General features: G+C 40.1%; 1 protein-coding gene across 2 annotated transcripts in view; it reads right to left on the reverse strand.

The window, feature by feature from the left end:
* Nucleotides 1–3,657: 3,657 nt before the first annotated feature.
* The window catches only part of SAMSN1 (SAM domain, SH3 domain and nuclear localization signals 1), a 77,651-nt gene continuing 54,175 nt past the window's right edge, over nt 3,658–27,133 (reverse strand). For both annotated transcript variants that reach the window (XM_079972069.1, XM_079972068.1), the window contains 5 exons: nt 22,861–22,999; nt 17,836–17,987; nt 15,325–15,531; nt 12,241–12,391; nt 3,658–6,877 (listed from right to left, as the gene is read on the reverse strand). In XM_079972069.1, the coding sequence (XP_079828195.1) occupies nt 6,678–6,877; nt 12,241–12,391; nt 15,325–15,531; nt 17,836–17,987; nt 22,861–22,999 (849 nt within the window). In that variant the 3' untranslated portion in view covers nt 3,658–6,677. The remainder of the gene's footprint in view (nt 6,878–12,240; nt 12,392–15,324; nt 15,532–17,835; nt 17,988–22,860; nt 23,000–27,133) is intronic.

Genomic DNA, 27,133 nt, shown 5'->3' on the forward strand with positions numbered 1-27,133 from the left:
TAAGGTTCTGAGCAAATCCCATTGCAACCATTTTACGTTGTTACCCTGATTCAGCAAAAGTTACTCTTAAGCTGACATGAGCTTTAACCAAGGTTCATCCTTGGCTCTACAGCTCATGGTTTGTCTGGAGGAGACAGATCATGAGCTTGGGTTCAGACAACATGTTAAGCTGAACCATAGCTTAGCTCACAGCAGCAGGACTGAAACCAAACCAGCAGCCACAATCTTCTCTCCAGAATCTGCCATGCTTGTCCATATGCACGAAGTCATGGTTTGGCTTACCAGTGCATGCAGACCACCTCTGTGTGCAGAAGTTGATGCAAATACACATCTGGGTCTACATTTGATATTGTTGTAGACTAATGAGGTTGGGACAGGAGAGGGATGACGGAGCCAAAGGACTATTTGAAGTTTTTTCAAACCTGCTGACCAGGCTCTGAGAGCTTAAGGTTAGACAATTGCTGTTTGAGACAGGACCATCTTGGATGGACCATCTTGGAAAGCTCTGAATAAGAAAAAGCTGATCTGAGAAGAAAACAACCTTTCCCCCACCCCTAGCCAAGGTTGTTTTAATATAGGTATGGCTCTTTTCACATACACATCACTAGATTAAAACACATTTAGCTGGAGGATTGTGGTTTTACTTGGAGACTGACAGAGACACAGTCAGTAGAACATGAGGCTCTTCATCTCAGGGTCATGGGTTGATACCTCATGCTGGGGGAAAAAGATACCTCCATTGCCAGAGGTAGACTAGATGACCCTTATGTTCCATGCCAACTCTACACTTCTATGATTCCATAATTCTACTACAGATGAATTTAGAAAATAATTGCCTATCTTGTTCAGCCATATTATTTGCTTATTTATTTAGCAAGTTGTTTAGATCACTTAATCAAAAAATAAATCTAGAATTCGATACTATTACACTGGCTGTAGCAAAATTCCTCTCAGAGGCAGTGAAAATCAGAAATTCGTATGTACAGGCGAAAGCTCCTCTGTTGGCTAGCATGGCCGATTTTACACCTTTATAACTGTTGATATTTATTATTATTGTATGTATATTTTGGGTCTGTGGACCGCAACAAAGCTGTGTGTGGGTTTACAGAAAATAAACAAAATGTCCATGATACAATATTGTTTAAAACCCACAGACTTTGAAAAATCACTTGAGGTTTCAGTAGATGAGATGACCAGCTGACTTATGATTACATTCCTCTGTTGAATTTCTTGAGAGGTTAAACTGGCAAAAGTCTGAATATTGGTGGTTTGATAAAACAAGGACCACATTGTTAAAAAGAATGCAGTCAACCCAGCCATTGCTTTTGGGGGGATAGTCCTCGGTTTAAATAGTTAGGCACAGCAAATAGTATTTAAAACACAAATACATAGTGATTAATAAAAATGAAGGGCTATAGTGCTTCGCCCTGTCAAGAAGAATGGAGAGCAATGTCAAGCTGCAAGGTTTGAACTCTGAAATTATATTGGTCCAATTTGTCTGAATGGGTCTTGCAGTGCATTGATTTAGCTGAACTTTCCCTTAACTCCAGAGTTCCCCAGAGCTTGTGATTTGTCTTGGAATAACCCCCAATAGTTTATATTTTTAAAACTCTGGTTACATATTTGTAGAAATTCATTAAGGTCTGTGCCCTCATCTGTCCTTTGCTGGCCACTTGGAAGTACTTCAAAATTATATTGAGGCTTTTGGGACTCCTAACTCCTTGTAATCCGGAATATGTGATTTATTAAAAAAAAGATGCCAACTGCCACATTGAATTATATTTGTTTTCAGAAATATCAGATCAGCAACTAAAATACTTTTAAAACAAACAAAAGAAACCAAGCACTGACCTGAATCAGTTTCACTGATTTCTTTGAAAATGATTCTGTGGCAGGGTTTATATAAGACACTGCAGGTGTTTGTAAAAACATGCTGATTTTGAGGTCTTGCTCTCATGCTTATTTTTACATAGCTAAGTCAACCCATCTGGATATTCGTTTACAGAGGCTTTCTCTGTAGTAAACCAGTTTTGTATTGCACAGTTTTAATGGATTTCAATTGTATTTCTGTATTTTATTGTTTTGTAAATCACTTTGGGACTTCTTTCTGGTACATGATGTGTTATGTAAGTTTAAGATACGAAAACGTAATCATAAACATTTGGTGATCTTCTAACACATATAAAAATGTAACTCCCTAGTCATTTTAATAACAGAAAAAGAGCCCTGCAGGATAAGATCAAAGACCCATCTAGTCCAGCATCTTGTTCTCACACGGGCCAACCAGATGCAGTGGAAGTAGAACATATCCATCATGACTAGTAGTCACCAATAGACCCATTCTTGATCAAGTTGTCTGTCCCACTTCCATGTTGGTAGCTGTCACTGCATCTTGTCATAGTGAATTCCATAGTTTAAATATCCACAGTACCAAACCGTTCAGGGAGGCTATGTTGATGGAAAAGGCACTTCACTTCAGAAGTTACTTCTCCACCTGGGAGGGGCCAGAGGAACCTTGTGACTTCTGGGGTAGGGAGGTAAATGTACATCCCACAGACCCACTTTGTATCCACATTGACCCTTCATTCAGAAAATGAGCGAAGAGGTCTTGAGTTATGTTAGAACATTTTCAAGGCTAGGCTAGCGTGCCAAGTATTGGAAAAGATGACGGGTTGACTTCACTGAATTAAAAAATGACTGTATGAACTGACTCTAATACTATCCCAGATAATAAATTTTGTACCCACCAAAGGAAGATTGGAAGTGGGTTGCCAGGTCACCATTACTTTGGCCGTGGCAAGGGCACACCAGATGCTGAAAGAAGTCATGTGTTTCTTGAACAATATAAAATAAAATTCTGTGGTTCACTGTAGGGGAAAAAACATTTCGAAACTGCTGATCTAAAGAAACAAAGATTCAGCAGAAAAGCTAATGATGACACAGCAGTCAGACCAAATGCTCTTTCAAATTACCTGCCTTTACAGTTTCCCTTTTTTCCCTTTTCTTTTTTGGCGAGGATAGGGTTCTGTACCTTCCCAGACCAATACTCCTGACTTCAACCAATTGCTTTTGCTTCAATTATTTCTAAACCACTGATGGGCCTTTCAATTAGTGCTGCTTGCATAATTCCACACAAGGGCTTCCAAAGCTGCCCATTACATGGCAAATATTCCTCCTGATTAAGCAAAGGAAGCACTTGATTGACTTTTGCTATAAATGCTGACATTCTGAGGCCAAAGATAAAACCCATTTACAATCTTGAAAGCATTGGGGCTATCTTTAGGAAAGATTTCAACTTCAAGAGAGGTGTTGGCATTGTCTTGGATTAATGTGCATGTCTTAAAGTCTTTGTATGCCAACAGACTGCGGACCTCTGCTTTCCTGAAATGGTTATATGATGTGCCAGATAATGAAATCTTATGTTAAAGTTACAGAAAAGTGCACCCAGTAGATGCCAAAGACTGTGTGTGTTTCAGAATGATCTATAACATGAAACATGGGGTATTCTGGGAGAAAAGTGTTTTCAACTTCTTTGTGTACCAAGCGGCACAGAATGGAAAAAAAAAAAAGGTTCTCTGCTGGGTTTATTTTAGTATAAGCACGTTAACTAGAATTGAAGTTAATTGACCTTTATATAATGGTTACACAGGACAGTACTTACGCTGTGCACATAGAGAGCAAGTTTATTTGAAAAGCAAATTGCATTAATTGACATTCATTGTGCAGCTTTCTGTTGTTTATTGCTAGCCGCTCATGTGAATAGTTTGTTGACGGTATAGATAGGACAAACATTTGTTTCTGATAAATAGGATTTTCAGTTGAGTAGGTTTTAATTGGATGAGTAGTACCTAGGCTTTTGTTTGAAATTATAAGGTACTGTACAGTGTGGAGCTAATCAATTCATGTAGAATTTTAAATGCTGAACATAACTTTTGAGAACTGCTGGCTTTTAATATCAAAACTCTTTGTCACTTCCACAACAATAAAGCACTTTTCTTCCCCTGTTCATTTTAATGCTTTGGGTGTTGATGCTATTTGCACAAGCTAAGTTCTCCTGGTTTAGACTATAATTATTTCAAAGTTTTTATTTATTTTATTTATTACATTTATATCCCACCTTTTTTCTCGTAAGGAGCTCAAGGTGGCAAATATGGCTCTCTCCTTCCTTGTTTAATCACCACCACAACCCTGTGAAGTAGGTTAGTGACCTTCATGGCCAAGGGCGGATTTGAATCATGTTCTCCCAGGTCCTAGTCTGACAATGGCTTTCTACCCACATCCTTTATGTCTGTTTTCCAGTACCTGTCTGGCTCCACCAAAATATTGCAAGTGGCTGGAATAGACAGTGTACAGCAGGGGATGGTGAGTGACCAGGGCACTGGGGTATTGGGGAAAAGGGGATTTTGCTAACCACTAGTTCCAGTGGTGGAGTATGTTTCCATGCTGCCTGGGGCAGCTGTGTGTGTCCACACATGCATGCACATGCATGCCAGGGGCAGGGTAGAGAACAAACGGAGCCCATCACTCATACTCAGCCCTCGCTGCCACTGGAGCGACACCAGCCCCAAGCTGAATGGCAGTTGTGCCCTTCTCGCACCACCCTCCCCAGATCTGAGCCTTGCGAGGCCACTTGGGGAGGGCGGTGTGGGGATGCGACAACTGCACCCTTCGATCACAGCAGGCATAGGCAAATTTGGCCCTCCAGATGTTTTGGGACTACACCTCCCATCACCCTTAGCTAACAGGACTAGTGGTCAAGGATGGTGGGAGTTGTAGTCCTAAAACATCTGGAGGGGCGAGTTTGCCTATGCGTGGATCACAGCCTCTGTTCCTTGCCTGGTGTGCACCTGAAAATATTGTAACTTGTGCAGTCCCATATCTCACATCCTGCTCTAGTACAGAATTCACTTTTGGGGGTCTTAGCCTGGAAGTTAGCACCTTGTTAACCCGGTTCTACTTCTTTCAGGTAATACTAACCAGGTATTAATTCTTTATTACGGGTGGCAGTCAACTACATTTTACTCAAATTAGACCCATTGAGATCAATAGATTTAATGTGGACATGTTCATTAAATTCAGTGGTTCTACTCCGAGTACAAAATTAGTTGCATATCACCCTTGGTTATTGCTTTAATATTTGGAAACTTGCAATCATGTACATGGGGCAATTCACACTAGTTCTTCCAAATGGAGTTTGTTGCAAAGACAACAGTTGTGTGAAAGGTATCTGCATACTTCTACCACAAATTGGTTCCAGGCTTCCAAATATAAGAGAACCACAGAAAAGAACATATTCCATGCCAACATGGAAGCACGTGATAAAGTCTGAACCTGCCAGCTTCTGGCAGGTTCATTAGCGGAGTCCACTAGTGGGCCTCTGGAGTCCAGAATGGATTCCAGAAGTTGCAGTGGGGAGTTGATCTTCTACAGACCGATGAACAATATAGGTTCACTGAACCATTTTTAGATCAGAATACCATATTTTTTACCCATCTTTAGTAGGTTTTGCTTTGCACCTTACAAATTCAATAAATTCCAATTTGTAACTAAAACTACCGGTATATATTTTTAAAATGGGAGTTATATTGTGAAGTGTGAGCTTCTATGTTGATATGTTGTTATAATATGGAATATGTTATTATATGTTGTCTATGTTGTTATAATACAAAATAAAATATTCTGAAAAATATTCTGAAAAATATTTAGTATAAATAATAGGGGTAGAAATGTAAACGTTAACAATTAAATGGACTCAGTGATATTGGTTTATTTTTCAAGGAGAGTACTTTTAAGAAGAGAATGAAAAAAAAACTTCATTGCAAGATACATGCAGACATGATAGTTCTCTGAGGGATAGACAATGTTATATACTCATTTTTCAACCTGTAATTGACTGTTCACTAATAAATAGAAATTTCTGAATGTCTATGTTTATATTAAGCACATAGAAAAAGGGTTTGAAATAGAGAATTAAGAAAAAGAAAATCACTTGCTTCTAATTACTCTCCTTTCACTTGTTTACAAAGAAAACAACAAAAGGAATAAGTAAACCCTTTATAAAAGGTAGTACATGCATAAAGTATTTGGAAGACACTACCCAGTGAGATTATAGTCTAATTTCTATGTATATTAACATTCCTTTACTTTATGACAATATAAATCGTTTTAAGTTAACTCGGCATTGCATTGTTGAAATTAGGGCAAGAAAAATTCATATTTAAATATTTGCCTGGCTACATTTTAATCACAGTGGCGTTTTGGTGGTGGTGGTGGTGGAAGTATAATTAGATACAAAGGATAAGATAACTTGCAAAATAGCAATTACATACACTATTTACAATATTTAGATTTTTTTTTTGAAATGAACAATCTTGGAACTATAAACCATTATCTAGTTACTCTCACATGATAGAAAAGCAGTTTACTGTACAAATAATGTATAAAAATGCAAGTGTTCAAACATATGCAATTGCTCAAACATATAGAAGATTCAACAGACATGTTTGTTCTTGCGGTTTTTTAAAAGATGGAAATCAAATGGCTTGTCCAGTCTTAACGTTCATTGATAATGCATGGTACTGTCAATTATTGCATGCCCTAACTAACAGATCAGTTCCATGCATTTGCTGAAGTGGCAAATTCATTGTGAGTCACTATGCTGGAAATGCGAGCCGTTTTCAGTTTGATTCAGTGATGGTGATTGCCCGCACCATGTCAGGCAGGTTCTCTGTATCCAGGTCTTCTTTGCTGTTATCTGAATTTTCTGGTGAGATGTAGCAACCAGAGTCTCTTGGACAGTCATTTAACTGTGACTTGTTAAAGCTGAGGTCAGGGCTTAAGGTCTGTGGCACTTGCTCTGCTTCTTGGTCTTGTTCATCTGTAAAATTGAAACAATATGCTATAAAATTCCTTTGAGTAAAAGCTTGATAGTTATGTGGCTGCTTTGGTTCGACCTGCAGGAAGGGCACCAGACAACTTACAAGCCAATTTCCATTCATATCACAGAAAGCCAGTGTAGGGTAGCAGTTAGAATTGGGGAGGCCTGGATGCAAATCCCAATTCAACCATGGAGTTCACTGGGTGACCTTGGCTCCTGTCACTATCTTTCAGCATATTGCAAGGACAACATGAGTTGAACTCTGCTCATAACCCTGAACTCTGGGGAAGGAAGGCAGGATTTAAAATGTCAAAAATAAATCATAACCAAAAACGGCATGCTTTCATAGCATCCTAATCCTATAGGAAGAATCGTATGTGAAAACCAGTGTTGCACATGCTTTCCCAAAAGATGAAAAAAAATCACTGCTCTAGGAACAGCAGGGGGCACAATCTACTATTGGGGAAAGAGAAACAGAGGGCTGATTTCTTGCACCAAATTTATTTATTCATTTCTATGTCACAAACCTATTCAAAAATGGAGTGTATGAATCTCAAAACCAAAGCAACATGACAAATAGAATCAAAGCAAAATACAAAATGAAATGGAAGGATACAGAAGTGCAGAATGACTCGTCCTACAAGGAAGTTATAAAAAGTAGATAATTTTCACAATAAATAATCAATTTATAAGTTGTTGCCTAAAAAAAACACCTCATTACAGATGGCAACCAGTTTGATTTCAAACTTAAATTTCATTATGGAGAGAGTTCTACAACACCAGTGCCACTACACTAAATTCCCAATTCCTTGTTGAGGGCAGTCGAACACTGCCAAGCCCTGTCAGACGTGCCTCAGTGGCAGAATGCAAAGAACCTGCAGAGGTATAAGGAGTAAGGTGATCTTTTAAGAACACTGGCCACATTTCTTTTGGGGCTTTATATACTAATAGTATAATAGCAATGACTAACCTAGACAGCATCTTAAAAAGCAGAAACACCACCTTGCTGACAAAGGTCCGTATAGTTAAAACTATGGTTTTCCCAGTAGTGATGTATGGAAGTGAGAGCTGGATCATAAAGAAGGCTGATCGCTGAAGAATTGATGTTTTTGAATTATGGTGCTGGAGGAGACTCTTGAGAGTCCCATGGACTGCAAGAAGATCAAACCTCTCCATTCTGAAGGAAATCAGCCCTGAGTGCTCACTGGAAGGACAGATCCTGAAGCTGAGGCTCCAATACTTTGGCCACCTCATGAGAAGACTCCCTGGAAAAGACGCTGATGCTGGGAAAGATGGAGGACACAAGAAGGGGACGACAGACGACAAGATGGTTGGACAGTGTTCTCGAAGCTACCAGCATGAGTTTGACCAAACTGCGGGAGGCAGTGGAAGACAGGAGTGCCTGGCGTGCTCTGGTCCATGGGGTCACGAAGAGTCGGACACGACTAAACGACTAAACAACAACAATACTAATAGTAAGACCTTGAAGATAGTTCAGTAGTATACTGGCAGCCAGTGCAACTCCTTCAACACAGGTGTTTATATAGGTGTCCGTAGCCTATGCCTGAGAAAAACAGGGCTGCAGAATTGAAAGCAGGTTGCAGCTTCTGAACGAGCCTCATGGGTAGCTCAACAGATAATGCATTGCAATAGTCTGTCCTTAAGTTTACCAATGGTAGAGCCACTAGAACCCAAACACCTTACTCCAAAAGATCAGGTTTGGATCAACCTATGCAGCAGCTAAATTAATCCTTTGCCCTATATGGAAGGAGGAAATGCCAGCACTGTAGCACCTATGGGCCAGAAAAGCCCATTAGGAAGAGGTGTTAGTGAGCTGCCTCTGCTCCATGCAAACTGCCCTATCAAGGGGTTGTTGGCCAAATGTGGAGGAGACTCCTCCCAGTCCCAGCAGGAGTGCATCAGCTGTCCCTTCAGTCAGTGGCGTAGCGTGGGTTGTCAGCACCCAGGGCAAGGCAAGTAATTTGCGCCCCCTAACCCGCACGCCTGGCACCCCCCCCTCCACAGTGGGCGGCGACCCGGCGGCTCGGATCGGATTCGCACAGCCAGCACAGCAGTGAGAGAGAGTGAGTGGGCCAGGTAGGGGCAGAGAGCTGCGAGTGCGAGCGCGCCCCCCCCAGATGTTGCGCCCGGTGCGGCCGGGCCCCCCTGCACCCCCCACGCTACACCACTGCCTTCAGTCCACTCCTGGGACCCTAACTAAGCTGAGACCTTGCTATACCAAAGGACTACAACTCCAAAGACCAGAAAATTGAAGCATATGCCAATCTTCAATCTTCTAATTTTAAAAGTAGCAAGCTTGCTTTGTGACTCAGTGCACAAGTTTTGATTTGAAGCGTTGTGCCACTTAAGGCAGATGCTGGTTTTAATCTGTTAAATATTAGTTAAAGGCCCAGGATAGAATTTTTTTTTAAAGGGCTACTATTAAATGTTGCAGAATCAGCGGAACATGCTATCTTATCAGCTACTAGAAGTCATGTAATTTTCCTAAAGCATAGCAGTTTCATAAAAGATAAATGGCTTTCAGTCAGAGTTGTCTAAGATAGGGTTAGCACAGTCTATGATATGCATCATTTTGACATGTATAGTCTGATACTACTTTAGTCTGTAGGATTAGGCTATGGATATTGAAGAAATATAAGGCTGATGCATACACACTGACAAGAGCTATGCTATAAATATTCATTATCTCCATTTTTGCCCTTGTTTTGCCCTTGGAACCTGCCTTTGCAAATGTACAGGTGTCTAGATCACTGCAATGGAAGTTGTGACAATATGGCTTGCTTCATAAAGAAAATGGCAGTTGAAAGGATCTTTGTTTGGAGAATAATTGCTGTATGCATGAGTTTGACATCTCCTGGTGAAGCTCTAGATACATCCTTCAGTTGAACTGCAGGTCCATTTAGAACTGATCGTCAGATCCAAATAGAGATATGTGCTAGTTCTGCTGGGATACAACCCACACTCTGTAGATGAGTGATTGCATGCTTAGTTTTTTACTCAAGTATAAAGACTCCTAGACACATAATCTAGCATATAAGGGAGATGGATTCTAGCATAGTGATATGCTAGTTTTCTATGTGCAGAAAATCCAGGCACCTGCGCTCTTAGAATCCCAAGAGTTGTGCCCTGCAATTATTTCAGTGGTGAGTCACAACAATCATTTTGATTCCTCACTGTGAAAACTGTACAGGTGATGGGTTTAAAATGTAAAGGGCTCTTATTTCCCAAAACACAATTGTTATAAAGACACTGGATGATGTTCTAGTTGCTGTATTCTTGGGGTCAGTTCGGTTCTCGAGAAAGTGGTCTGAGGGCTGGAAGTTCATTTCATCATACAATTCAATCCCCTTTATTGGTAATAAAACTCTTAACAATAAAGTAGACATCTTTTAGCTATAAGAACAGCTGCAGAGTTGCTCAGGTGGTGTGAAGTCATCAGTTGTGGGTGGGGAGCTCGATTGAATTTGCCATGGCTTCACATGGAAGGGATTCACAATGGATTTTTAGCAGTACAAACCTTGTTCACAAGATCAGGGTCAGTCTTCTTTGGAATTTATTTTAGGAAAAATAAAGTTATTGGTGATGTAATTTATTTCCTGTAGAGTCAAACTAATGGAAGGCCAATTGTCTAAATTTTGGGAAACTGAAAAAACTCACATGTCATATTTGGCCTATATGTGAGTCAGCCATCTAAACCTTCAAAGAGGATCCGTAGTGCTATGGATCTTTGTTAAAGGAAGACAAGCTTTTTATTTTAAGTGGAATTTTCCCATACAGTCTCAACAAAAGAGCATTTCTATTTGTAGGTGATGCTTATATTTTTGTCACTTTAGTGTAATTTCTGTGGTCAGAATCTAGATTCTCTAGTACAATTGGGTAATTATGCATCTCACTTCTAAGCAGTACAGATAATCAATTTTAATTAGGAAATCATTTATAGTAGACAGAGTCATGCCTATTTAAGAAAAAAAATTGACCTTGGAAAGTTGATTTCAGATGCAATATTTAGTTACAACAATGATGTCCAGCTTTTTCAACCCAATTTTCCACTCGGGTTGACTTAAACACAATGGTATTGCCAAGGTCATGCAGAATTAGTTACTCTGCTAAGAGTTAACCCCAGGATCATGTTGGCTGCCGTTCTTTCATTATAATTACTTGACTGGATGACCTAATATATCCCATTGCATACTTTTGCAGATTTTTCTTATCTTCCGCATTACCAATCTACACTGGGGGAAAACGCTACTGTTCTATAGGAAAGATCAATTTGCCATTGAGACCCGCTTCAAGTTTCTTTATTAAAGTGTTCCTTATACATGCATTAAGCTAAGTGCAGAATGTCTTGCTAAGAGCTTCTTTATAACTATGAGTCAGATAGTGGGCCCTGCAGTCCTATGGCCTCTGCAAGAGCATCAAAGGGCCTTTTGGAAGCATTAGATCTCCCTCTCTAGGGGTAGAGGGAGTTACTTCAGAGATTCCTCCGTCTGACATCATGAAGACATACATGGTCCTGGCCCTATGGAGCTCCTACCTCTGTATAACCAAAAAGGTGCTCAGGTGGTTAGGGGTCAGTTTGACTGCACACTGTCTAGCTTGATCAATTACTGACAGTTCAGCCCCTATTAGTTGGGAGTTTTTCTACTCCCTCCTTATACAGCTAGAACTCAGGGTCATCCCATGAAGCTGAGTGGTTGGCAGACTGGAAGTATCTTTTAAAGGCACACCTATGGTAGCGCATTAGACCAGGGGTAGACAAGGGGATACCTTCCAGATGTTGCCAGAAAAAAAAACTCCAATTAGCCCTGACTATTGGCAGGTGGCGCTGTGGGTTAAACATAGAGCCTAGGACTTGTTGATCAGAAGGTCGGCGGTTCGAATCCCCGTGGCGGGGTGAGCTCCCGTTGCTCAGTCCCTCCTCCTGCCAACCTAGCAGTTCGAAAGCATGTCAAAGTGCAAGTAGATAAATAGGTACCGCTTCGGCGGGAAAGTAAACGGCGTTTCCGTGCGCTGCTCTGGTTCGCCAGAAGCGGCTTAGTCATGCTGGCCACATGACCTGGAAGCTGTACGCTGGCTTCCTCGGCCAAAAAAGCGAGATGAGCGCCGCAACCCCAGAGTCGGCCACGACTGGACCTAATGGTCAGGGTACCCTTTACCTTTTTTTGGCCATACTGGATGGGGTTGAGAAGAGCTGAAATTCAACCATGTTAGCTACTACTGTATTAGATTCCCACCATCACCATCACAGTCCCCCCCCGCCCCCGCCCCCCCCGGGTAGGGGACATAGAGGTTTACACATAAAAGTGATGATATATAATACCAAATGGAAACTTCAGACATACTTTCATAGTCCTGCAGATTCTCAATAGCCGACAGTAATCTTGTTCTGTCTTCTGGGTTTTCAATATTAAGTTCAATTAAATGGCTCTCTTTTAGATCTTTCAAATCTTCCAGAGTCTCATAGCCATTTAGTAAGAGGGTTGATGAGTAGTCCTGAAAAAAACAACATACTTCTGTTATTTTCTCCATTGACAGTTTTTTCTCTCTTGATTGTATTGCTGAAGAGAAAAGAAAATTGTGTGTGTGTGTGTGTGTGTGTGTGTGTGTTTCAGGGGTGTGAACCCTGATTTAGCCCTGACTTGGCATTTCAGAAAACAGGCTGCCTTGTTCTGGTAGGGCACTTAGTTCCCCCCTGCTACATTCAGTAATGGGGCATTTTATTCCTTTTGACAAAAGTGAATGACATTTGCAGGCAAAGTAGTCCCTCCAGAAGCTAAACTTGTTACCTGATTAAACTTGTCAGTCACAAAGAACTCTCCCTCTTTGGGCCCACTCTGGTGTTTTCCGTATATGCTTCAGTGGCCCCCAGTTTGGTTCAGAGCACTCCAGAGAGATCCTGCTTCAGCTTGGATAAGTCCAGAATCTTTCTGATGCTCCCGAGCCTCAGTTCTACTCAGGATTCATCTGAAGATTTTATGCACCTTTCCTTACAACTGCTTCATTTTGGCAAGATTATTCCCAAGTTTTTTTTAGAAATGCACTTAGAATTTTATATGTTTTTCTTTATTTATACACCTACAGTTTCAGTGAAAGGTTTCAACAAGCAAGCTGGGGCAAACCTAACCCTTTGAAGACCTTTTCTCCTACTATACAATTGATTTACATTCCTCTTTAATGCAGTTTTCAAACAAATCATTGCTGAATATTATATAAAGAAAAATTTATATCTAGTTTGTAGGAGGAAATCATTATGTCACCAGTATAATTTATAAGTATGCCATTTCAAGCAGGACTGCATTTTTTGCACACAACATAAAGTGCAGTAGCACAGGCATGTCTTTTATTTTGTGGCATGCTATATATATTGGGGACGCAGGTGGCGCTGTGGGTTAAAGCCTCAGCGCCTAGGGCTTGCCGATCGAAAGGTCGGCGGTTCGAATCCCTGCGGCGGGGTGCGCTCCCGCTGCTCGGTCCCAGCGCCTGCCAACCTAGCAGTTCGAAAGCACCTCCGGGTGCAAGTAGATAAATAGGGACCGCTTACCAGCGGGAAGGTAAACGGCGTTTCCGTGTGCGGCTCTGGCTCGCCAGAGCAGCGATGTCACGCTGGCCACGTGACCCAGAAGTGTCTCCGGACAGCGCTGGCCCCTGGCCTCTTAAGTGAGATGGGCGCACAACCCCAGAGTCTGTCAAGACTGGCCCGTACGGGCAGGGGTACCTTTACCTTTACCTTTATATATTTATAGGCATACATTTCTGAAGACTGTCCATGTGAAAAAAAAGCATTTGTGTATCTTACTGTGCAAAGTTAAGAGGACTAATTAACAACAGAAAATGACACTGTGATTCTGAAGCATTAATAAAAATGCTGATTATATTGCATTACATCAATGCTGTAATATTTTTCTATGGTTTAAAAAGTGGTGTCCAAACTTTTTTCAAAGAGGGCCAGATTTGATGAAGTGAAGGGCTTGGGGGCCGACCAAAGGGCCAACCAAGGTTGTTGACCTTTTTTTAGGATTGAAGTTGAAGTTGTTGACCTTTTCTTTTAGGGTTGTTGTTGTTGGGCTTCTTTTAGGATTGAAGTTGTTGAGGTTTTTAAAGGATTTTATCCCAGGAAATAAACTGCCCCAGGGGCCGGATTAAACCGACCGGCAGGCTGGATTAGACCCCAAAACGGACTTTGGACATGCCTAGTTAAATAGACCAATACTATGTCTGGAAGTTGTATATACCTTAGGAACTACATTGAAATCAGCTACAAACCATTCTCTAGTGATAAAGAAAGTGGAGTGAAGGATTTTTATTAACGAAATATTAAGTATACAATTGACAGGTTCATCGAAAGAATTGCTGCTTCAAGATAGGTTTATATCCTTGCCTATGGCTCAGATTTGGTTCTTGATGTCTACTTGTTGTCTCAGATCTGACGAATAATAATCTTAATTATATAAATATCAATTTGATATTTTTTAATACAGAAGCTTTCTTAAGCACTGGAAGCTTGTATCACGTATTATTTTAGCAACACTAACAACACTTTGTTCAGGTGGTTATTGTTATTTTCTCTGTATTACAGTCAAAGAAATAATACCTCCATGTAGGTCTGTTGTAAAATGAGGGAGGATACTCTATGGTCCTCCAGTTGTTGTTCAAATCCCATCAACCTCAGTCAGCATAGCCAATGGTCGGAGGTGGTGGGAATTTAGTCCAGTAACAACCAGAGAATCGTAGATTACCTCCAACAATTTTATAACCTGATCATTCATTTTAGACAATATATACCCTACCTTTTCCTCTGAGGACAACCAAAGCAGCTATTTTAATAGATGTACGTGAAACGCTTTGAATGCTGAGAAAATACAAGTGGTAAGATTATATATTATTGATTTTATGCACGTCATCAGACCTGGGTCACCTGGGAGCTTGGATCTAATTTCGCAGAGTAACCCCCAAACTACATTGTCAGAGACATATTACTGTATATTGATGTTACCAAACAATATAAATCTGAGAAACTTTCCTATTCTGCAAATGTGCCACCTGTGACTCTAGTCTGCACAAGGAGTCAGTTGTACATGCATAACCCTAGTCAGATAATCAGTGACAGCATCAAGCAACCCTTTGGGAGGGGGAGCAGAGGATTTATTTAGTCTCCCCTTCAATACCTGATTGGCACTTATCTGATTATTGGCTAATTATATCTGGCCACACACATGCAACCAACCTGGGTGATAATTTGATAGCTGCCTAATAAATGGAGCAATTGACTCTAGAGGTCAAAGGAATTATCCATTTTAGCCAAAGTACACAACAAATCTTGCTTGTGGCTCCTAAGGTACGGCCTGAAGCTACAAGTTTTGAGCTAGAGAATGATCATGATATGCAAAAAGAAGCTTTACCAAATAAAATTTTTGAGTTTTACCAACCTGGAGATGGAGTCGGTCCAAGAGTTCTTGAAGCGAATTAGGCTTGGCCCTTTTACTCCTCTTGTGTGGCTTTATTTTTCTAGGTACGGATTCCTCTTCTGTAATAAGATCTACATAAATGAATTTGAAATTCCCCACCTTGTTGTTTAGCAGTCCCGTCCACATACCCATTGGGGTTTTACAGATGATATCAATGATATCCCCTTTCTGGAAGAAAAACAAAGAAACAAAATGTAACTCTGAAACAAGTACTGTACGTATTATTTGTGATACACTAGACTAGTCTGCCTCAGTTGATCAAAAGCAGACCAATGGGAAATCAGAGTTGGCTCAAATAGTGATACACATTATCTAAAAAGAAAGGAGAGCTTATTTACCCATACTGTCATTTAATGTGGAGAGTAAGCGTCCTGTTGTCCATATGATATTCTTCTCTAAATCACTACCTCTCCCTCCCTCCAGATTTTCTCATACCCTCTGCATTTCAGAGTATCCCTAGTATGAGAAAATCCAGATTGAGAGAGGGAAAAGTGGGGGAAGGCTGTGACAGAGGAAAATATCATATGGACAACAGAGAATTAATGAAGGTAAAGGAAGCTTAATATCCACATTAAACAACAGTATGGATGAGGACTTATAAACAAGAACACCTAATTGAAATAGAAAATAGGATAGACAAAAATGGCCCGATCCAGATCTAATTCCATATTGTCAAGTGGACAGTAACACAGCTGTTTCCCACAGCATTTCAGGAAGGTCTGAAGAGAAGTAACAGACCAATTGCTATAATTATTAGGTTGATAATATAATTATTAGTACTGCCAACCTAGCAGTTTAAAAGTGTACCATTGCAAGTAGATAAATAGGTACCACTGTGGTGGGAAGGTAAACTCTGTTTCTGTGCACTCTGACACTTGTCGTGGTGTCCCGTCATAATATGTCTATTGAAGTTAATGGTTCATTAATTAATTAACAGATTCATTAATTTCAGTGAGGAAGACTTAGCTAAATACAATTCATTATTTCCAATGACAGTATCATTGACCCTCCACTCCCCCTCACATACTTACTTAAAATGTAACTCTAGCATTTGGTCTGTGCACTACTAATATGTCATTTACCCTTTTGCACTTCCCTTGTATATGAAGCATTATTATAAAAATTAAAGCAGGGTTTTTTTAAAAAAAATGAAAACTGTGTGTTGTTCAAACTCAAAACATGTTAATCCAAACACATATGTCAGGTAAATAGCAAAAATGAAAGAGCAGCATCAAAATATCCAGAAACACAGGAGATAATCTTTCTAGACAGATGCCAAGACAAAGGACAAGTAGTTGTGCAACACATTTCACCAGCTTCTATATCACAATTTTAAGTTCTTTCCTGCTGCAGCTACCTGTGCCCCCCCCCCCAATCTGCTCTTCAGGGTTGGGGGACCCTCAGAAACAGAATGGATTGTGGTATGTGGGGCTGCTGCAGATGTAAAAGGGATTTCCACCTCCATGTGCAAGTGGAAATTATTTTCTGCTCTGGCAAGGCAGAATTTAAGCCAAAGCACTTAAGTTAACACAATATGCGGCTTACCAAATATGACCTGATCCAAACACATCTGTTAGGCAAGTACTGTGTTCTGTTTTTGAAACATCTGCATTATGTTGTACTTTGGGAGCAGCCATTGGTTTTTGCTTTCAGCCACTTTAAAGAGAGCATATCACCGTTATGCTCCAGTAAATACTGACAACCTGGGCAGTCCCTCCTTTCTCCTGGGACTCAAATTATTACTTCAGAGTTCCCCTAGTAGCAAATCAGCACTTAATCATACCCCACATTGCTGGGAACATGGTCATGAGACATCATCTTGTCTCTGTTAATATGGAAAAGTGAAACAGCTCCCTCCCCACACGTCACACTCCACAGCCATAACTCAACTAGAACTACAGCAGAGTGTGAGGCAGCACAATATGAAGTAAGGCTAGAAAAGACACCTGAAGATTATTATTAGTTACGTCTTTTTCTTTGTGACACAAAAGCTTAAGGTACAAGTTTGATAAGAACGTATCAGGAGACCCCCCAGAGCAGACCAAAATCCATCTTCTCCAGGATCCAGCAAATGTCTCCCTTTGCACTTTCTCCACACCATGTATATTTTCACATCCCTCTATTGTGAGAACTGTCCACTTATTCCTATTATCTGCTTTCCACTCTTTAAGCAGCTTAAGAGAACGTGTCCCTTTATCTCATGACTGCAAAGGTTACTCAGGAATTTTTAGTGAGGGGTTATGTCAAAAAAAATTTGAAAGCACACCAAATCAACCCAGTCTACATGCTCATTGAGACACTCAGTGGAAAGATTAGTTAGACACAAGCTAGCTTTGTGGAAACCAAGCTAGTTCTTCATTGGCAAGACTTGTTCTTCTATAAAAAAAATGACTTCTATATAATGCTGCCTGAACTGGGAGAGCCTCACAGTGACTTCAGGAATAAAGCAAATTTAACAAATAGTTAACTCACCTTGATTTTGAGAGAGTCTGTGTCATAAGGACTAGGTGTGAAGTCTGTGTGTACTTTAGCTCTACCACAGAAAGGTCCAGTGTAAGGAACTTCATCATCAAGCCTTAGGCTGTCCCTGTTGCTTGTCCCATCTGAGCAACTAGTAACCCCACCTGGAAGCAATAAGAATGGTCAACCTTTCACAGCATTTAAGATGGATACAACATGAAGCCAAAAGTGTTTGAAGATGAAATCATTTGAAAGATATAAAACAGAAAAATCACAAGAGGTGTGCATGAGCCACAAGATTTGGTTTGGACTCCCAATTCAGCCCTTTGGAAAACAGCCCACCTCAATCTGAGACACTTGGTAGGCTGCCTGAATTGGATTCGGCTTCACCTAAGACCACTTCATCCCACCTCAATTCACTATTTGAGGGAGTATTTTTTTAAAAAAAAGACTATAACTCCTCCCCCTTTTACAGAAATGGATGAAATTTGAAGGCATACTTACTGCTAAGAAGGAGTTTGTTGTTGTTATTATTATTTCATTTATACCCTACCCTTTCCCCTGACAGGACTTAAGGTGACTTACAGATAAAACAAGAACCACTAAAATATAGAAAAATAGATAATTAAAATACAATTTAACTTTGATAGAATCAAAGCTTGCTAAATTACAGTGAAATAGGGCACTGACTGTTGTGCTGGGCACCTTTAAAGTTTGTCCAACCGAAAAGGATATGTCTTTATCTTTACCCTTTTAGAGGGTATAAATTATGCCAAATTTCAGAAGGATAGCTGCAGTGGCTTACCCACAAGGACAGCTGTTGCAGTTTGCAGGTGGGCAAAAAAAGAACACATAAGAGAGATGTTCATGAGTAAGAAACCTGCTACACAAATAAGTTTGACTTTGTGGGTGGGAAGAACTAAAATAGATTCACGTTCAAAGTAAAAATAATTCCTTCTGATTACTAGCTTGACCAGTCCACCACAACAAGGCTCTCCATCCATCCTCTCCCCACCCTGGTACTTCATCTCTCTTCCCTCATCACCCAATTTTGGTTATATTCCTCATATGGCAAGCTGAGAGACACTATTTCTGCTTTAGTACAGTGGTACCTCGCAAGACGAATGCCTCGCAAGACGAAAAACGCGCAAGACGAAAGAGTTTTCCGTTTTTTGAGTCGTTCCGCAAGATGAATTTCCCTATGGGCTTGCTTCGCAAGAGGAAACGTCTTGCGAGTTAATTAACATATGCTGCAGGGTAATACTTAATTGTGAGAAAGTGCTAAGAGATAAACTATTTGGTTCTCAAAATCCTGAAACAATGGAAATGCAATTAAAATGGTAAAATCTCCATCAATAGAGTGATGTGAAGACTTGAGCCTAGATTTTACTCAGGGCTCACTGAAATAAAATGGCCCAAAACTAATACTGTGTGTTTTTCATATACGATGTAGAATAACCATCTGCTGACTGTTACCTCTTTATTCAGACAAACAGGGATAACATTTTACAGGTGATGTCTCAGAATACGCAAAGTACAGAACTTCAAAAGAATTGCACACCGGAGAGGAAAAAGTTTTACTCTCAAGATTTCTGTCATTTTGTCATCTGAAGAAACCTGCATCAGCACATTTGAGCAAGCACAGAAATATTCCATTCAAATATGCTTTAGATAACAGCAGCATCTTGAATTCTCCCACGACAAAACAGATAATGGAACACAAAAATTGGTTCACTTGATGTGCTTGCTTAGCTATACATGGGGGAGGAATAAATACGGTTGCTAGGTCATGATAATTTAAAAGAAGCACCGCACCCTCAAAATGTTATGCAGTCATGGGTGGTATTCACCTACATTTTACTCAGAGTAGATGCATTTAAATTAATGAACATGACTAATTTATGTCCATTACTGTCAATAGAACTGCTCTGAGTAAAACTTAATTGAGCGCCATCCATAGCTTCTTTAGTCTATGACTTCGCTCACCCTATGCTCCTCTTGCTGAAGCAAGCAGGACTTCTGATTCTTTCTGACAGCTGGCAGGAGTTGAGGGTGGCCACTGGAAACAGGGGAGAAATAGAACTGTAGCTCTGTGGTGGAGCATCTGCTTTGCAGCAGGTCCCAGGTTCAATCCCTGGCATCTCCAGTTAGGGCTAGGAGAAAACTCTGCCTGAAATTCTAGAGAGCCTCTGACAGTCAGACAATACTGAACTAGATAGGGCAGTGGTCTGACTCAGTATAAAGTGGTTTCCTATGTTCCGGTAGCTATGCCTTCATTCTTCTTCAGGTTACAGTCACTTCAGGTTACAGACTCCACTAACCCAGAAATAGTACCTGGGTTAAGAACTTTGCTTCAGGATGAGAGCAGAAATCATGCGGCAGCAGTGGGAGGCCCCATTAGCTAAAGTGGTACCTCTGGTTAAGAACAGTTTCAGGTTAAGAACGGACCTCCAGAAAGAATTAAGTTCTTAACCCGAGGTACCACTGTAAAAGAAACCCAAGAGGCAACTTACATTCCATTTTCGGTCTTTCTCACAGGCAAAAATTGTTAGAGAGTTTGTTCTTGCATAGATGGCTTGGAATGCAACATACCATTTTCTGTATCACGTTGACATAGGAAAACTAGGGTTGAGGCCTAAACATAGTGACCACATTCCTAGAGGGACATAGCTTCTGTACTTTGAAGATCTCTGAGGGAAACAAAAGTTCCACAGGTACAGTTTTCCCCATCTGACTATACCACATCTTAGCATTTGATATCTGGTAAAATGCTACTTATCATGTGGTATGCCCCTACAGGAGAGATGAAGAAACTAAAATGAAGAAACTAACTTAGAAGAGAACTTTGTCCATACAAGCCCCACAATACATATATAGGCATCTAAATGTCCATCTTTGTAATGGGCTTTTCTGCAGTGGCACCTTCATCCTCCCTCAAAAGGCCCACCATGTAGGCTCAATTTTTATCTATAGACCAGGTTTCCCCAAAGGTGGGTCTCCAGCTGTTTTTGGACTACAACTCCCATCATCCCTAGCTAGCAGGACCAGTGGTCAGGGATGATGGGAATTGTAGTCCAAAAACAGCTGGAGACCCAACGGGGAAGCCCTTCTCTAGACCATCTTATTCCAGTGGACTTTGTTCATATGAGCTGGCATTAACATAAGTATCTAAAATCTGATGGGCAACTTTTTAGTTTAGCGGCTGTGTATGGGATGTGTTATTTACATGTGTAATTTGAATAGCTATCCATTTTATATTGGCTTTGCAGTTCTTTTACACAATGTTGTTAACTGCTCCATGGACTTGTGTTTGGTGGGCATACAAATATTTAAATAAAAAAAAAAAACCTGAGACAGTCTGACTATCCTGCTTAGGAGAGATCAGGTTTGGGTAAGATAGGTTATCTGTATAAACTCACCATTGCAGTTAAGAGTTAGAAGTAGCACCTGCAGAATATTACCCTGCATTTAAGCACTTAAATGGACAAAAGCCATGTCGCTTTGGAAATATGGTTAACCTAGACCTAGGAAATGAAAATTGAATTGATATGTCAGTGAACAATTCTGTTTTACAGTGGAGTGGTGTTTTAGCTCAAAAGACTAAAATAGGATCATTTAGTGTCATTAATCAATTCTATTAGACAGAATGACAATATAAAACCTTACATAAGTTCTCTGTGAAAGCATATGATAACAAAATCCCTATCAGTGCTTGCCATTCAAACACTGTTGCTCACCAGATACAAGCCTCATCCATAATTTTTATGTGTACTGTTGATCAGATGCAACACATCCTAGGACACACTTTTTACTGACATACATAAGATTCAGGGTGTGATCTTAAACTCACTTTCTAAGGACAAATCCCCACTGAATGGGAATTACATTTGAGTAAACTTCTATAAGCTTGTGCTGTTAACTTTTCCTACTTTTTGTTAAAAAAGGAAAATTTGGCCTCTCTTTAGTTTCATGTTCTATGCAGCATGTTAGATATCCCTTGCAATAGCAAGAACAGAGGACTTTATGAATGTGATCTATTTTAAAAAAATACATAAATAAACAAAGGTAATACAAATATTTCTTCTGGAAAATTAGACTCTCTCTAAATTAATTTTCACCAAATACAAAGTCAGCAATGATAAAAAATATATTTCGTTCACAATATTTCACTTAAATGCATTGGTACTAAATAACATGGATACTGATGTAGCTTAATGACAACTTATCTAACTAAATTCTAATCAAAGTAGGCCCACCAAAATTAATGAGCCTAAGTTACCGGTAGTTGTGTACATTAATTTGAACAATATAACTAACACTGGGTACATCCCCCAAAGAGTTGGTTGTGAGTCATTAAATCCCCAGCAAAAATCTTCCTAGGATTTGAACTCATTGAGTCATTTTGGCCAAACCAATACTAGTGAACTGTAATATGGGAATAAGAAGAGTGACCTATTTTATAGGACTGTTGTAAAAACTGAAATAACATATGTGAAGGTATTTTCATACTCTGCAGCACTAAAATCTGGTATTACAATGTAAATACCCTAGTATGTTAAATTATAAAATGTAAATAGTTTGGGAAAAGACAGTGGGTGGTATCTGATGGTACCTTTGCCTTATCAAGAAGTATGGGTCAGGATCAAAACCAAGCACCTCTGATGCTATGAGCAGAAGTGGTTTCCACTAAAGCAAAGCCATCACTAGATGCAACTCAACCACGTTGAATTCTATTTGCTAATGGAAGCAGGGGTGATTTTCACCAGCTCTTGCTCTTATCTGTACCCACCTGCACCAAATCCTATACCATTCCCAGGGCAACCCAACGCAAGGAGAAGATTTTGATTGGCTGCCAATAGAAAGGGAAGGCAGGAAAGCCCTATTCAATGCACGTGAAAGCAAGTTAAGAATTGCTGTTGGCTGCAATTCAATTCAGACTTAGGTGAACTTAAGCCTACTGATGCTCTTATGTTCTTAAGATTGTTTCTAGCCATTCAAATATATATATTCTGCAGCATATCATTAACTGGCACTTACTTGATGAGCTCTGGCCACTATTAAGACTATAGAGGCTGTCCATGGAGTCGCTGGCCTTTAGGGAGGCCTTCTCAGTGCCTGACCCTCCACCAGGGTCACTGTTTCGATTAGAACAGGAATCATCTCTTCCTTCATCATTCTTTAGAGCAGAAGAGAGAGAGAAGATGGTAAGTATAAAGAAACATTACCCACATATGCATTTGTCAAATAAAATATGTCCCCTTAAGGAAGCAGTATATCAAAGCCAAAAGATATCACACTGTTTAGTTCATCATCTGCTGTACTTAAGCAGAACCAGTACCACCAAGTCGTCACAAATTCCAAATTCTTCTGGGAAATGTGGATGTGCTAAAATTAAATTTAATAAGAGACGTGGCATTGTACCTGCAGCAAAACAGAATGGGGACCAAACAGAACTTGGAAGAAGGTGTTATTTTGTTTATTTAATTCTATAAAAATGTATGCATATACCCCCTCTCACAAAGCATCAGGGTGGTGCATGACAGTATATAAAAAAAAAAAATTAAAGTGATACAAAGAGGTCATTAAAATATCTGGCTAATCAAGGGGCATTTTAAACATCTGCATAGGCATGTTGGCATAAAAAAGTCACCAAGAGATAGCCGAAAGTCAAAAGGGAGAATATTTGCTGAATCTCTGCTAGAGGAGCATTCTACATACAACATGGGACCAGCAACACTAAATAGCCAACTTCTAGTTGAGGTCAGCTGGGCCTCTGTAACATGGGGACAACTAACAGTGCTCAAGCAGATGATCTCAGTGATCGAGCTGTGATAATGGGATATAAGGTATCCTGCACCCATGTCGTTCAGGCTTTTGTATATCAATGCATGAACCTTGAACCTGTCCCCGAAGGATATAGGCAGCGAGAACAGATGTTTTAGCTGAGATGTCACATGCTATGGTTTTAGTAAAGCCATGCACAGGTGGTGGTGGTGGGAATAAGAGAAAGAGCTTGCTAAACATATATAGTAACTCAAAAGAAAGCAAGGCTGTCTGAAATGAAGGCAATTTTGTCAGAAGACATACAATTCCTGTCACCTGGAAAAAGTGATCACTCCTCTCTGCCATTCTCTGGGCAACTGCTGTCAGATTGAAAATCACTTTGTTTTTCAGAATTCAAGGGACAAACATGTATGTCAAGGCTATAATTACTAGCTTTGACATAACAGAGCAACATCATTTTTTAAAAAAAATCCTAGTGGTTTTGAGCCTTGCAAGTACGTCATTGTAGGTAGCAACCAAACAAATAGGCAAAAGGGGGGGGGAATCATTTATTCTAACAGAAACTTGGGTTCATCTAAAATTTGTTATAGCTGGTACCAGTCTTAAATCTCTCTGAAATGGGGAGAAGCCATTTTTTCTTTATCCCAGAATCCTGGTGTGGAAGCTGTTATCTGCAGCACCTGGGTGGGACTAATTCTTCTTACAATCTCCATTTTGGAACTGAATCCACAAACTGACCTCACGGCTATAACATCTAGCTGAATTTTTGTACTTTAAATTGTTCCTCGTCCCCTTCACTCCTTCCTCTTTGTAACATCTTGCCCAAGGAAGAGTTTAGAAGATCTGGAAAACTTACCACACTTTTTAGTTGGCCCCGAGAAAACGTATTTCCAAATTGTGGATTTTGAAGGTTTTTTCTTCTTCTTATGTCCTAACAGGATTGGTTACCTTTGCTTATGATTTGTTTTGGGGTGTTTTTTTAATCCAGAGTGCTTAAAGTAATGACTGCTTTATTTTTAAAATGGGAACGTATTGTAACAGTGAGGCCACTTGCTATGTGTCACTGTCTAAGTTAAATAATTAAGCAACAATAACTTCACAAGAAAAGGGGAACTCGGGAAGCAACTTCTCCCTATTGTTGCAACATATGAAGTCAGCATGACAGAGAGGTAGCATGTACCTTGGGAGATTACAGCACATTCACCTTATTAGGTTTGGTGAGTAAGACAAAAGCGATGACACTATTAATCCACTACATGATCCACAAAGCTAAGCAGGGTCCAGCATAGTTTCAGATTGGATGGGTGACCCTGCGTAGAGATTCCTGCATTGCAGGGGGTTGGACTAGATGACTCTTAAGGTGCCTTCCACTTCTATAGTTCTGCAGTTCTAAGTTCATGTTTGGGTGGCAGGATGCATTACCTTGATGACAAAGTGCAATTTCTTTTGGCTTAGTAAGGGATTAAATGATCAGATGCCCCAGATAAGACTCAAAAGCTGCCTGATTTAAGCAGCTACACACAGGATGAGATTTGAAGCACATTTCCCCATGATGCCCATTATGGGAATTTTTATGTTCCACAATGGATTAATATTGGATTAGGACCAACTCATACAAGCTTTTCTGTAACTCGTTAAGAACATAAGAAGAGCCTACTGGATCAGGCCAATGGCCCATCTACCCCAGTATTCTGTCCACTATTCTCACAGTGGCAAAATATCATCCATTGCTCCCACAAGAGGGTTTCTGTTGTTGGCTGGTAGCCTTTTCCCCTACCTGTAGTGCCCCACTACTTACTAGTCTATTCATGTTGCTTGTTGATTCATTGGCAAATGTGCACACTGCCACTATCAAAAAGAACTGTGTGCCTTCTGGTAATATTCTTTTACATCTAGTCAATTTTAAAGCTACACCATAAGAATCCATTGCATCCAATATAGGTCAAACCCTGGTCTCTTTTTACCAAACTGCAGATGATTGTCTCAACAACTTAGACTGAGTCTACCCTCATAACAGAATGAGGGTTTTACAATGCCAAAGTGCTACCCATTCATCCTGCTGGTGGGAGATTACACTGTGGAATGCTCCCCTCTGGGTTCCCCCCCAACCTAACCTTCCCTGCAAGGGAAAACAAGACTGTAGGAATTGTGCTTAGCTAGAATTTTTCTCCTTGATGTCTTTCTTTTTGGACACTTTCACATGGAAGATCATTCAGAAATGGTACCTCCTATGTGCACTCCTGTGTGGTATTGCTCACCCACCACATTTTGTTGCCTTATGCACAGTTGTGCGTGCTGTGGCTATTGGATTTCCCGTCCTTAAAACGGAAAAATCATATTCATTTAGACTCTCTTTACGTGAAAAACTTAACATACCACTGACAATTTTGACAATTCACATGCTATCACTTTTTTGCAAGAGACTGTACCATTCACTTATATAGAGAATTAGCATATTATTTTATGTCACCTTGAATAATAATCACTAACATTTTTTGCTTTTTCAAGACTTCAGTGGCCTGAATTGACATTTCCACTGTATGCACAGTGACTCCCAAACTTCCTTACTTGGCAGTAATAGTGTATTCAGTATCTAACCATATTTATGTAGAACTGGGTTATATTTCCAAGGTGCGTTTCTTCAGTTAAGGGATATTCAGCTGCCATATAGTTTTCCATTCTGCTTGGGCTCTGAGATTCTTTTGTAATTCTTCATAGCCTACTTTAGTACTTTCATCACATTCTGCCATTTTACTTTTCACAGTCTTCCCCGGGCCATTAATGGATTTTAAAAATAAATATCAGAATACAAATCATTAGACTATTTCACTGAACACACCTTCGTGCCAAAAGATGTGTCTGATTATTTATGCCTATCATCAACTCAGCATTTAATTTGCAAAGGGGCTTAGCCTCAGCCCGAACATCTGTTGGTTAAAGACAGCAGAGCAAGTGAAGTAATATTAATCAAGAGTCCCCCATTGTATGTACCATGTGCACTGAATTAATGACAGAAGCAGGGCCACAGGACCATATCACACAAGCCTGATGGCTGCAAAGGGAACCCTTTGAGTGGAAAAGGGAAAGGAGGATGCCCACTACTTCTCCACTCCAAATAGCAACTGTCCCAAACTGCATCTCTCTTACTGCAGAGATCCAGACACATCTTTACTCTCACAGTGCAAGCTTTGGGCAGAAAAAGAAGTTGAGGTTCTGATTGGGGAGGGAGGGACAAGCAGCTGGCAAAGACAGAGTTAAGCATCTACTCTTGCTTCCACCCTCCATTAGAAAAGTAGCCTTTTTTTTTTTATTACACATGGTTTTGAATAATGTGTAGTTCTGCCCTAAGTAACTTCAGCCAGCTGTTTCACATCTGAGATTAGCAGAAAAAGCTTTGGGGCATGATTCTGAGACCTGCCATTTTGGGAGTTATGCACTACTTTTGGCTTCCAGTGATTTTAAACAGTAGTCAAAGAGAGGCATTATTTCAATACAATAACAACAACAACTTGGCATTTTGTTTTGG

The sequence above is a fragment of the Podarcis cretensis genome (assembly GCF_951804945.1).
Source record: "Podarcis cretensis genome assembly, chromosome: 4".
Classification (NCBI taxonomy): Eukaryota; Metazoa; Chordata; class Lepidosauria; order Squamata; family Lacertidae; genus Podarcis; species Podarcis cretensis.